Genomic DNA, 14,881 nt, shown 5'->3' with positions numbered 1-14,881 from the left:
AACTATATAAAGAAGCATGAGAGCACCTGAATATTTCAGTTTTCAGAGAAACACCAAGGATATGACAAGGTAATCAGACAACTAGCTTAATTAGCAGCTAGTTTAATTAAAGCTTAGTGGTTAAGGTACCAGACTAGTGATCAGAAGCTTAACGGTTCAAACCCCACAATCGCCAATTTGTCACTGAGCGAAGTCCTTAATCCTTAGTTACTGAAATTGAATAATTTGCTTTGGATTAGAGTCCCAACCCAGCTAACACAGAACGTTCCCGTAACGTTAGATTTTGGTTCCCCTATGGTTATTTTTAGGGAACCATCCCATAACGTTATGGGAACGTTCTATTTTCGTTAATAAATCAGCGCTGTTCCCGGAACGTTCCGGGAACTATGAAACCTAACGTTCTCTCATGGTTTTATGAAAAATAACAGAGAACGTTATCTAAAAGTTGCCTTAAGGTTTTCTTTCTTATGTGTTTAAAGTAACGTTCCAGTAACGTTCCCGGAAGGTTTTCTTATGATCTTTAAAGTTTTTTAGTAGGAACTTACCAAAAAAGCAGCCTTTTGCTTGAGACGGTCCATGTAGATCAACCTTTACTTACAAGTACCAACTATAAAACTATGAAACCTAACGTTCTCTCATGGTTTTATGAGAACTAACAGAGAACGTTAGTTAAAGCTTGTATAAAGTTTTATTTCTTATGTGTATAAAGTATCGTTCCAGTAACGTTCCCGGAAGGTTTCTAAGTTAAAGGTTACTGCAAGGTTCTAGGTTACCGGAGTGTTATTGCAAGGTTGTCTAAAGTTTTCAATAATTTAAAGGTTAGTACAAGGTTCCCTTAAAGGTTTCAATAATTTTAAGGTTACGGGAACGTTCCCAGAACTACAGTGCACAACCAAATGGGAACGTTCTATTTCTGTAAAGAAAACTTTTCTGGGCAACCAAAATCATCCGTTCCCAGAACGTTCTGGAAACCAAAAATTGTTAGCTGGGTCGTTCCACCTCTGCTCTCATCACTGTGTTAGATTAGTGCTTTCTTTATAATCATACACAGCGTGGACACATTATCAGTAAAAATATTCATTTAAAGAAATGAATGTTTTATGTTTATTATTGATTGTGTGTTTCTGTTATTTTGTCCACCGCCTGCATGTATGTATATACCAGCGCGCTGACGTCACAACTGTGATTTTGTAAAGCTACATTTTAGTATCCAGACGAATTAAGCGGGTTTAAGATTTAGTGTGAATGAGAGAAAAACACAGAAGATAATAAAGTGTTAAAAATATCCGTGTGTGTGTTACTGCGAACAGGATAACGGTGATAAATGTGACGCTACAGAAAAAATATCAGGTAATAAAAAATCAATCCTAAACATTTCTCCATCAAATACAGATTAATAACATTCACATATTACAACTTTATATTCACAAACTCACCGTGATTTTCTAGAAAACTTTATATTTCTCTCCACATAAACCGAAGAGCTCACTTTTACTTTAACTCCATGCAGCCTTCAACTGCTCCTCCAAATCTCCCACTTTCTGAGTTCAATGTCGTGAGTACAATGGAAATCTACACCGTTAGATTAAGTCTTAATGCGTTACTACTGAAGAACAGAAATACAATCTTATTGAACAACCTAAATGTGAAAAACGTTTCACCCGCTGCCTTTTGCGTCTGTTGCAATCATCATGCTCACACTGATATAAAGTGGTTCCTCAAAATGACTGAGTAACAAAGCACATACGTTATTATATAAATACAAAAATGAAGACATAAAATGTAAATAAATAAATGTCTTCCGGGAACCTCAAGCATTGGTCTTGGCTTATCGATGAACATAGTAATTTAGGAAATAAGGTAAAATAAGGTAAAGGTGCATTGATAGCTTTTTTTTTTTTACAATAAACTGACATGAGCAGCTACATGCACTTTATGAGTTTTAATTTTTTCCAAAATTCCATCTAATGTTCATTAATTTAAAGTTTTTCCTTCAAACCGTGTTCCTTCTTATGATCAAATTAAAACCATGTAAACATAAAATAATTGAAACCCTAACTATCACTTTTGTGATACAGAAGTTTGCACAAACAGCACATTTTGGAAAGCTGAACCACAAAAAAAGACTACAAAACATTTAAGAAATATGGATGTTGAAAGTAGGAAGTGGTCATTAAAATGTGACTTTACTGGGTACACTGTAAAAAATGTGACTAATGGTTACTTAAAAAAATAAGGCAACAAAGTGACATAATATAACAAATATTTGGGAGAAATTAATTTAAATATATAGAAAAACTGATCTGTTTGAACATTTATATAGTAAAATTTGATTTATATTTATTCATATTCTGAGTTCAATTTAATTAAGTTCATTAAATGTCTGGATGAAGATGTTTTGGATTCATTAAATTAAATAATTATTTAAACCCAATTTAGCAAACTGTTAGATCAATGAATCCATAATACTTTTAGATTTAAACTAAATAAATCTATTAAACTCTTATATGATTTAATGTATTAAAACCAAACTATTTTTATAAACACATATTAATGTCCCTCACATCCTACAAAAGTTGTTTTTTAAATACTGTTTTATTTTTAATTTAATTTAATTTATAGTTAAAATCAGTAAATCCATAATACTTTTAAATTGTAACTGAAAAAAATCTGATAAACTTTGATATGATTTAATATAATAAAGTTAAACTATTTTTAATATACACATATTAATGTCCCTCACATCCTACAAAAGTTGTTTTATAAATATTGCTTTTATTATTTTTTTTATTTTAATTTATATTTAAAATTAATAAATACATATTACTTTTATATTGGACACAAATAAATCTATTAAACTCTGATATGATTTAATGTATTACAACCAAACTATTTTTAATATACACATATTAATGTCCCTCACATCCTACAAACCTTGATTTTTAAATACTGCTTTTATTTTTTATTTATTTTAATTTAAAGTTAAGATCAATAAATCCACAATACTTTTATATTGGACACAAATAAATCTATTAAACTCTGATATGATTTAATATAATAAACCCAAACTATTTTTTATAAACCCATATTAGTGTCTCTCACATCCTACAAAACTTGTTTTATAATTACTGCTTTTATTTTAATTTTATTTTAATTCATACTTTAGGTCAATAAATCCATAATACCAAATATTTTTATATTGGAACTAAATAAATCTATTAAACTCTGATATGAAGTAATATAATGAAGTCAAACTATTTTTGATATACACCTATTAATGTCTCTCACATCCTACAAACCTTGCTTTATAGATACTGCTTTTATTTTTGATTAATTTTTAGTTAAGATCAATGAATCAATAATAAGTGTGTATCAGAGATAAATCTATTAAACTCTGAAATGATTTAATATAATAAAGCCAAACTATTTTTAGTATATACACATAATAATGTTCCTCACATCCTACAAACCTTGTTTTATAGAAACTGCAATTACTTTTATTTTATTTTAATTTATAGTTAAGATCAATTAATCCATAATACTTTTATATTGGAATTAAATAAATCTATTAAACTCTGATATGATTTAATATAATAAAATTAAACTATTTTTTATAAACACATATTAATGTCCCTCACATCTTACAAACCTTGTTTTATAGATACTGTTTTTATTTTATTATTTACTTTTATATTGGAACTAAATAAATCTATTAAACTTTGATATGATTTATTATAATGAAGTCAAACTATTTTTAATATACACATATTAATGTTCCTCACAACTGACAATGCTTTTTTATAATTACTGATTTTATTTTTATTTTATTTTTTATTCATAGTTAGGATCATTAAATCCATAATAAGTAAGTAAGTAAGTAAGTAAGTAAGTAAGTAAAGTTTATTTATATAGCGCTTTTGTGAATTTATATAGCGCTTTTGTGAATTTCCCCACTGTGGGACTAATAAAGGATTATCTTATCTTATCTTTTCTAGGACCAAGCCACAAAGTGCTTTACAATGCGGTCAAGTATAATACAATAAAAACACAAAAATTATTAATCATAAAAAGCTACCCAGTGACATAAAAACATTAATAAAATAGCACAAATAAAAATTATAAATGCACTTTAACAACACATACATACATAAATATACACACATATACATACACAAACATACACATACACTACTCTGAAATGCTAATGAATAAAAATGTGTCTTAAGACATTTCTTGAAGGTTAATGTAGACTCAGAGAGTCTGATATCGAGTGGGAGACTATTCCATAATTTAGGAGCCTGGACAGAAAAAGCACAGTCCCCTTTTCTCCTCTGTTTGGTACGGGGCACAACCAGAAGCTCTTTATTAGATGACCTCAAAGACCTACAACTTTTGTGAGGAACCAGCAATTCATGTAGAGCCCTAAAGGTAAGAACAAAAATTTTAAAATCTATCCTAAATTTTACTGGCAACCAATGAAGTGAGGCCAGCACTGGACTGATGTGGTCTCTACGTCTAGTTTTTGTTAAAAGCTGAGCAGCTGCATTCTGAACCATCTGGAGTCTTGACACAGCTCCTTGACTGAGGCAAGTATACAAAGCATTGCAGTAATCCAGCCGAGATTAAATAAAAGCATGGATGATTTTCTCTAAGTCTTGAAAAGACAAAACCTGTCTAAGCTTTGCAATATTTCTTAGCTGAAGGAAGCAAGACTGAACAAGCTTATTTATATGGCCAGAAAATTGCAAGTGAGAATCAAACACAACACCCAAATTTCTTGGGGAAGTGTTAATTCTTGAAAGGAGAGAACCCAGGGCCATCTCCAAATCCCTGGGTATGTTGTAGACCAACAACTAGAACTTCGGTTTTGTCCTCATTTAATTTAAGAAAGTTATAATTCATCCAATTCTTGATAGCTGCAATGCACTCAGTTAGATTGTCTAATCCACTGAATTCATTTTGCTTAACAGAGAGGTACAGTTGCATATCGTCTGCATAAAAATGAAAAGAAATATTAAAACGTCTAATTAAATTACCCAGGGGGAGCATATATACTAAGAATAAAACAGGGCCAAGAATAGAACCCTGAGGTACCCCACAGGTAAAATCAGCCTTCAAGGACATCTTATCTCCAATGGAAACAGAAAATTTCCTATTGGATAAAAATGACCGAAACCAATCCAGTGCTGATCCTGATATGCCAACCCATTCACTGAGCCTGTTTATTAGGATATCATGATGATTAAAGGCTGCACTAAGATCAAGTAAAACCAACACTGTTATTTCCCCTGAATCTGTGTGCATTAAAATATCATTTAAGATTCTCACCAGTGCAGTTTCTGTGCTGTGCTTTTTTCGAAAACCAGACTGAAATTTTTCAAAGACATTATTTTCTTCCAGTGCATGCAGAAGTTGATCAGACACAACCTTCTCCAAGATTTTTGATAGAAAAGGAAGTTTTGAAATGGGTCTAAAGCTAGCACAATCATTTGGGTCAAGGCCTGCTTTCTTCAAAAGAGGCTGTACACTTGCCACTTTAAAACAGGTTGGTACAATGCCCGAACTAAGAGAAAGGTTCACAATGGCTAGCAAAAGAGGACCCACTGATTTCAAAACTTTTTTAAGAAAGTTAGGAGGAATCACATCAAATGAACTAGAAGATGGTTGCAGGTACTGCACGATTCCCATTAGCTCATCCATAGAAATAGGGGTAAAACTATTTAAAATATCACTGTTATAGCTGACAGGACAAATTTCCACACAATCCGAAGGAGGAACAATATTGGCTCTAATTTCAGTGATTCTGTTTAAAAAGTACTCTAAAAACTGTTCACATCCAATGTCTGAATCTTGCCTGTTCAACTCAACACCATTAATGAGAGAATCAATGGTAGAAAACAGGAACCTTGGCCTATGCCTATTAACAGTAATTAAGTTATTAAAATATGCAGCTCTTGCATCCTTAACTGTTGTACACCACTATCAAATCCCTCATATACAGGTAGTGCACCTGAAGCTGGGACTGTTTCCATTTACGCTCCGCCTGTCTACGTTTCCTTTTGAGATCCAGAATTTCACTGTTTAACCAAGGAGATAGAGTTGTTAATTTAGATCTGGTCTTAAATGGAGCCACCTCATCTAAAACTGTTAAACATAAATTATTAAAAGCATCAGCCATAACAGTAAGATCTGCAGACTGCAATAAATCATTAAATATAGTTGAAAATTTTGCCGCTGTGTCTTCATTAAAAAGCCGAGAGCATATAATGTGTTTGGAATTTGCAGCTTTAGAAAGATAGACTCAAAGCAAATGCATTTGTGGTCAGAAATTCCCAAATCTTCCGACCACAGAGAATTTAGATTAAGCCCTAAAGTAAAAACCAAATCCAAAGTATGTCCATGAACATGGGTTGGGCCTGACACATGTTGCACAAAATTAAAAGATTCAGCAGTATCTAAGAATTCTTTGGACCATCCACTTGCACTGTCATCTACATGCATGTTAAAATCCCCTAACAATAAAATCTTATCAAAGTCAAGTACAATGGATGACAACAATTCAGAGAATTCTAAAAGAAAATATGCATTTGTCTTAGGTGGCCGATAGATTACAACACAAAGCACTGGGTTATCACTTAAAACTTTAAAAGCCAGCAGTTCAAAACGTTCAAATACCCCCAAAGACACAGGAGAACAATATAAACTGTTTTTAAAAACAGCAGCAAGTCCACCCCCACGCCCATTTAATCTTGGGCAATTAAAGCATCTATAATCTGGTGGGCACAGTTCGGAGAGCTGACAGCTCTCACCAGGCTTCATCCACGTCTCTACTATAAACATAAAATCAAGATCCTTAGAAGAAATAAAATCATTCAGCATAAAAGTCTTGTTTGAAATTGAACGAGCATTTATAAGTGCCATCTGAACAATAGAGCGATACTCCAGTTCCGACGGAGACGCACAGTATATTTTCTGCAAATTACTGCCTATCACACCTCTGGCTCTGAAAGCAGGCTTCATTGAAGGGATGCATTGAAGTGAGTCTGACTGTACCGCTCCCTCTCTTCTACGGCGAAGTGGGCGTACCCGGACGGGCCAGCTGAGTGCCGATGTGTCAGGCTGAACACACCTGAGATGAATAGGTCTGAAATTCAATGAGTAATTGCGGACAAGATCATGTGCAGAATTCACTCCGCGTTTCCCATCCCACTCCGTGGACAGCGTTGTCATGGAGACGACACTGCTACTAGTGTATAAGGCAGCAGTGCTCTGATGACGTGTTTGCGGAGCGGCAGTGCGCACGGCTGACCAGAAGGATGGAATAGCGTTACCGTTTCGAAAATAAACAAGCTTTCTCCGTGAGCCCCTGTGAATATAACGAGGCCGGCGAAAGAGTCCAAGCTGTTTGATGACCAGAACGCACGATGGAGTAGTGCAATTGTTGAACTTCATCAGCTGGTCAACGGAATAGTTCAACATTGTGCCGATCCCAGGAACAAACTCATCCACCGTTCACCACCAGCTGCAGACGTCACGCGATGCACAGCAGAAAGAACAAAAGTATCAAAGAACAAATGAAAGTATCAAAAGTGACATAAAATAAAAAAATAGAGCCACAGGGTGTGTAAAAAGATGAAAACGAAAAACGATAATAAAACAATAAAATACGACAAAATACGGCAGCGGCAGCCAAATGCGCCAGCGTCCACCATCACCATGACAATCTACATTAGAATTAAAGCTCCAGGAGAACCTTATGCACAGTGTCACAGGAACAGAAAGCTCTGCCCATCTATACACCTGCAAGCTGTGTGACCACCTTTACCAAAGTAATCTTTACCAGCAAGCTACATTCCTACCAAGACGCTACATAATCCTAGGTGATGGTGGATACCCCTGTATCACACACCCCATCGCCCTTATAACACCTCTTAAAAAGCCAACAAGAGGCAGGAAGCCTTCAATAAGCATCACACAAAACATTCTGAAGATCAGGTGGAGGTCCATCTTCCTACATGCCCCGCGAAGTCCACCCAGGTTTTGTGCCGGAGGTGATTGTATCCTGTGTTACTCTGCACAATATCTGTATGGGAGCAGGAGATATTGTTCAGCCTGAGGGGGAAGCAGATGTGCCAGGGACTTTTCATCTTTATATAGCAATTCAGGCGCGGTTAACTAGGACCTTTGTTCGAGAATGGGGGGTGTGCAGGGTTGGTCCTTTCTGGGTGTTGCGCCAAGTTCATAACAATGTCTTAAAGTTGGATGAGACAAGAGTTTATGAATTTCAGCTTCCCAGTTTAGAAAACAAGCACATACAACTGTTTCTCTTTTCCTGTTAGATGAACGCTTCCACAACGAGGCCAAAACACATTGCTAAACCATATCAATGTTGATCCATTCCAGATCTTAGCTCCCGTTACTGTCTTTGTCTTTTTGTGTTTTTATTTTATGTTTTTCGGACTAACTTCACTGATATTACACTTCATCTGTTTATTATGGAAGTAAATCTGTCTCATCAGATTTTGAATTTAAAAGCCTTTGAATTTTGATTACTGAACTTTAAGCCTTTGAATTTTGATTACTGAACTTTTTTGCCTCAGAATTCAACCCACACATTTTACAATAACTCATTTTCACTTTCATTTTTTGATGTTAACAAATTCAAAATAAAAAATTCAAGTTTATAAAATTCAAATAATATATATTCAGGTTGCTCAAATTCGATAGGTCAAATTCAGATCACAAAATTCAGATTAAAAAATTCAGACTAAACATCCGGGACACGCAGGATGAGCAATCGATTCCAGAGCCGTAGAGAGAACAGAGTAGCGACACTCCCATAGAGAACCGCTGTGACGGGGGCGGGACATTTCTCTGCACAGCTCCGGGTGGAGCTCTGTTCATTTCCACTACTGAGCAGCATTTTCAGCTGTATGTTGCTTTGTTTTAAAGAAATAATGAATTTGATGTCATTAATATACTTAATACTGTTATTGTTTAGCATTTGCTCAGCACTAAATGTTACATGTTTATCTTATTTAATAGGTATAACTGAATTTAGCTCAGTCAGTTAAGCTTAATTAATGCCACTAGAGTCTTTTCACCTAAAATGAGGTGATTAATAAAGAGTCTTGTTACAGAAATGATAATAAAACATTAGAACCATAATAAATCATGCTACTTTTACTTTCACACTTAAGTACATTTGAAGGTAAATACTTTAGTACTTTTACTCAGTGAAGTGGAGGTAAAGAGTATTTTTACTTCTACTACTACTTTTACTGGAGTAATATTTTACCTTGGATATCTCTACTTCAACTCAACTACATGGTTTGTGTACCTTGTCCACCACTTACATTAGACAAAATGAACTTGTGCATATTATTATGAATTAATTCATGTATTACATGTAGGAATCAATTATTAATCACTCATGAAATAAGAGATGAATGAAGCTATTTCATGTACCTGCACAATAATGTTAAAGGTACGGTAATGTGTTTATCAATCTGTTCATTCAGTGCAGGTAAACCTTATGAATCCAGCCACATGGCTCAGTGTTTAACCAAAATGATGATTATTATTATTATTATGAATCCTCAGGAAAGTGAAGGGAGATTATAGTTTATGCAAAAAAAAAGAAAGAAAAAAAGCTCTTTAATCTCTGTACTGTATATTGTTTATACTACTTAATGATATCACATTATGTAATGTATGCTAATATAATGTACTGTGTGTTAACAAGAACGATCTATTCATTATAAGTCATTATAAACATCAATCTTTCACTTCATATACCAAATGCAGTAAATGTAAAGGCAGTTGAAAATACCCAGAAATTGTACAAATGTTTATTATTTAGTGTTTAATACTTCATTCACTGCTGCTTGTCCCATCCCAGCTAGCCTTGTAATTGTGGCCCACTTCCGGCGCAGCTGGGCCGGAATAGCCCCCAAAACACTGCGATACCATTTATTTCCCATTTTCTTCTCCTTTCACATCCTCATAGATAAAATAATACATTTATTCTACAGATTAACTACAGATTAACTACAGATTAACTACAGATTAACTACAGATTGTGCAGCAGAAAGTATTTTATTAAGATAATTGCAGCAAGTATAATAATAATAATAATAATAATAATCAGAATATTAAAAATAAGACAAATTATAAAAGTGAAACAAAATGACAACTATATTAATATTATATATAGAAAATAACATATAATTGCATATAAGAATGATAATTATCAAAGTGAACAATATTGTAAATATACATACTATACTACGCATACACAATACTACTAAACATACTACTACTACAACTACATCTACTAATACAGCCTACATACATACCATAAATATTTTACACACACACACACACACACACACACACACACATATATATATATATATATATATACAGTGGTGGAAATAAGTATTTTATATTATTAATTATTATTATTAAGTATTTAATATACTATTGAATGAGCTTTAATTATTTTGCAGCTGTTGGCTAATGCAAGAAACTGTTTACCTTTTAGCTAACGTTACCTGAAGTGTATTAGTTCAGACTACCAGTTAACCTGAAACTCAATAGATAACATTACCTAACAGTTTCCATTTCCAAATTGCTCTCTACAGTGTATCACAAAAGTGAGTACACCCCTCACATTTCTGCAGATATTTAAGTATATCTTTTCATGGGACAACACTGACAAAATGACACTTTGACACAATGAAAAGTAGTCTGTGTGCAGCTTATATAACAGTGTAAATTTATTCTTCCCTCAAAATAACTCAATATACAGCCATTAATGTCTAAACCACCGGCAACAAAAGTGAGTACACCCCTTAGTGAAAGTTCCTGAAGTGTCAATATTTTGTGTGGCCACCATTATTTCCCAGAACTGCCTTAACTCTCCTGGGCATGGAGTTTACCAGAGCTTCACAGGTTGCCACTGGAATGCTTTTCCACTCCTCCATGACGACATCACGGAGCTGGCGGATATTCGAGACTTTGCGCTTCTCCACCTTCCGCTTGAGGATGCCCCAAAGATGTTCTATTGGGTTTAGGTCTGGAGACATGCTTGGCCAGTCTATCACCTTTACCCTCAGCCTCTTCAATAAAGCAGTGGTCGTCTTAGAGGTGTGTTTGGGGTCATTATCATGCTGGAACACTGCCCTGCGACCCAGTTTCCGGAGGGAGGGGATCATGCTCTGCTTCAGTATTTCACAGTACATATTGGAGTTCATGTGTCCCTCAATGAACTGTAACTCCCCAACACCTGCTGCACTCATGCAGCCCCAGACCATGGCATTCCCACCACCATGCTTGACTGTAGGCATGACACACTTATTTTTGTACTCCTCACCTGATTGCCGCCACACATGCTTGAGACCATCTGAACCAAACAAATTAATCTTGGTCTCATCAGACCATAGGACATGGTTCCAGTAATCCATGTCCTTTGTTGACATGTCTTCAGCAAACTGTTTGCGGGCTTTCTTGTGTAGAGACTTCAGAAGAGGCTTCCTTTTGGGGTGACAGCCATGCAGACCAATTTGATGTAGTGTGCGGCGTATGGTCTGAGCACTGACAGGCTGACCCCCCACCTTTTCAATCTCTGCAGCAATGCTGACAGCACTCCTGCGCCTATCTTTCAAAGACAGCAGTTGGATGTGACGCTGAGCACGTGCACTCAGCTTCTTTGGACGACCAACGTGAGGTCTTTTCTGAGTGGACCCTGCTCTTTTAAAACGCTGGATGATCTTGGCCACTGTGCTGCAGCTCAGTTTCAGGGTGTTGGCAATCTTCTTGTAGCCTTGGCCATCTTCATGTAGCGCAACAATTCGTCTTTTAAGATCCTCAGAGAGTTCTTTGCCATGAGGTGCCATGTTGGAACTTTCAGTGACCAGTATGAGAGAGTGTGAGAGCTGTACTACTAAATTGAACACACCTGCTCCCTATGCACACCTGAGACCTAGTAACACTAACAAATCACATGACATTTTGGAGGGAAAATGACAAGCAGTGCTCAATTTGGACATTTAGGGGTGTAGTCTCTTAGGGGTGTACTCACTTTTGTTGCCGGTGGTTTAGACATTAATGGCTGTATATTGAGTTATTTTGAGGGAAGAATAAATTTACACTGTTATATAAGCTGCACACAGACTACTTTTCATTGTGTCAAAGTGTCATTTTGTCAGTGTTGTCCCATGAAAAGATATACTTAAATATCTGCAGAAATGTGAGGGGTGTACTCACTTTTGTGATACACTGTATCTTAATCCAAAACTCATTAATAGACTTTCTGCTTACATTTTGCTAAGTAAAATGTTAAGATTCAACGTTAATTTACCAAACACGAACAAATAATTAGTCCTCTTTTTTAACGGCTCGCATCGCACTGTTGCTATGGTGACGTTGTTCCGCGTCTCTACGAGCACCAGCCAAACCCAGCTGTGGTAACAACTGGACCGGATCTGGCTACACTGATTCTGGCCGATTCTGACACTCGGCCGACTGTGCCGATAGAAAAGAGGGAGCTGGACCAGATGATTGTGCTAGCTGGGATATGAGAACATGACAGCGCTGGGTTTTTTGAAACTATTGGATGGATACATAAACCACGTGACCGTGTGGCGGCGAGAACAAGGAGTGTCGCAACTCTCTCTATCTACGGCTCTGATCGATTCTGTCTCAAATCGAACCGACACCCAGCCAATCAAGTTACACTCCAGCGATCAAGTGACAACGAAGCGGCTTCGTTTACAGCAGAGCCGTAGAGAGAGAGAGTTGCGACACTTCTTGTTCTCGCGGTCACGTGGTTTATGTACCCCTCCAGTAGTTCCAAACAAACCCGGCGCTGTCATGGGACAAGCAGCAGTGAGTGAAATATTAAACGGCAAATAATAAAATATTGTACAATTTCTGGGTATTTTCACCTGCCTTTACATTTACTGCATCTGCTTTAATGTCAGTTTGGTATATGAAGTGGAAGATTTTTATAATGACTTAATAGGTTGTTCTTGTTAACACACAGTACATTATATTAGCATACATTACATAATGTGATATCATTAAGTAGTATAAACAATATACAGTACAGAGATTAAAGAGCTTTTTTTCTTTCTTTTTTTTTTGCATAAACTATAATCTCCCTTCACTTTCCTGAGGATTCATAATAATAATAATAATAATCATTTTGGTTAAACACTGAGCCATGTGGCTGGATTCATAAGGTTTACCTGCACTGAATGAACAGATTGATAAACACATTACCGTACCTTTAACATTATTGTGCAGGTACAGGAAATAGCTTCATTCATCTCTTATTTCATGAGTGATTAATAATTCATTCCTACATGTAATACATGAATTAATTCATAATAATATGCACTAGTTCATTTTGTCTAATGTAAGTGGTGGACAAGGTACACAAACCATGTAGTTGATTAGAAGTAGAGATACCCACGGTAAAATATTACTCCAGTAAAAGTAAAATACTCTTTACCTCCACTTCACTGAGTAAAAGTACTAAAGTATTTACCTTCAAATGTACTTAAGTGTGAAAGTAAAAGTAGCATGATTTATTATGGCTCTAATGTTTTATTATCATTTCTGTAACAAGACTCTTGATTAATCACCTCATTTTAGGTGAAAAGACTCTAGTGGCATTAATTAAGCTTAACTGACTGAGCTAAATTCAGTTATACCTATTAAATAAGATAAACATGTAACATTTAGTGCTGAGCAAATGCTAAACAATAACAGTATTAAGTATATTAATGACATCAAATTCATTATTTCTTTAAAACAAAGCAACATACAGCTGAAAATGCTGCTCAGTAGTGGAAATGAACAGAGCTCCACCCGGAGCTGTGCAGAGAAATGTCCCGCCCCCGTCACAGCGGTTCTCTATGGGAGTGTCGCTACTCTGTTCTCTCTACGGCTCTGGAATCGATTGCTCATCCTGCGTGTCCCGGATGTTTAGTCTGAATTTTTTAATCTGAATTTTGTGATCTGAATTTGACCTATCGAATTTGAGCAACCTGAATATATATTATTTGAATTTTATAAACTTGAATTTTTGATTTTGAATTTGTTAACATCAAAAAATGAAAGTGAAAATGAGTTATTGTAAAATGTGTGGGTTGAATTCTGAGGCAAAAAAGTTCAGTAATCAAAATTCAAAGGCTTAAAGTTCAGTAATCAAAATTCAAAGGCTTTTAATTTTCAAAATCTGATGAGACAGATTTACTTCCATAGGAGGTATTAATTCTGGGAATTGAAGGACAATCTGAACTGTGTAGGACTGCTAAACCCTATTTAGTGTAGTCCAAGACTAGATTAAGTAGCTGAGATTAAGTCCACAAATTCAGGAAAAAATCTAAATAAGAGCATATTAATGTTTATATCTACTGTATATTAAAATTGTAATAAATAAATATTAATTAATGTTTTAAAGAATGTTAAATCATATTAGTCGTGGTTGTGTTATTAGCATACTGGTGTTAAAAAAGCATTATAAAGCGTCGCTAAGTTTGCAGACATTTAAAACTCAGGCATTCCTTTTTTAATAGATGTGACTTTATATAAACTAACCTAGTTAGCTAGTTAAGCTAGCTGTTTGTTACTTTGTCATGTTCTTGGTGGTGAGCCTTTCTGCTCTTTGTGCTTTTTTTGACACAGTGATACTACTAACTGTTGAACTGCTAATTGTTTATTACATTTACCCCTGAATTAGCATCTGTGGTAAATTAAAACTTTTATGGGATGAAGTTGTCATGGTTACCCTGTAATGAGTGGTGTGTACTAAAAATACAAATACCAAAACATCAAAATCTCTTCATCAAAACCAAAAAAGTTTTGTTTT

The 14,881-nt window shown here is 35.2% G+C and overlaps 1 protein-coding gene across 1 annotated transcript in view; it reads left to right on the top strand.

The window, feature by feature from the left end:
- The first annotated feature begins 16 nt into the window (after nucleotides 1-16).
- LOC134328358 (NACHT, LRR and PYD domains-containing protein 3-like) overlaps nucleotides 17-14,881 on the top strand; it is a 44,844-nt gene continuing 29,979 nt past the window's right edge. Inside the window, exon 1 of the mRNA XM_063009461.1 lies at nucleotides 17-69. Within this exon, the coding sequence (XP_062865531.1) occupies nucleotides 17-69 (53 nt within the window). The remainder of the gene's footprint in view (nucleotides 70-14,881) is intronic.

This window comes from Trichomycterus rosablanca, chromosome 15, assembly GCF_030014385.1.
Source record: "Trichomycterus rosablanca isolate fTriRos1 chromosome 15, fTriRos1.hap1, whole genome shotgun sequence".
NCBI lineage: Eukaryota > Metazoa > Chordata > Actinopteri > Siluriformes > Trichomycteridae > Trichomycterus > Trichomycterus rosablanca.
This window is presented reverse-complemented; position numbering and strand designations above follow the sequence as displayed.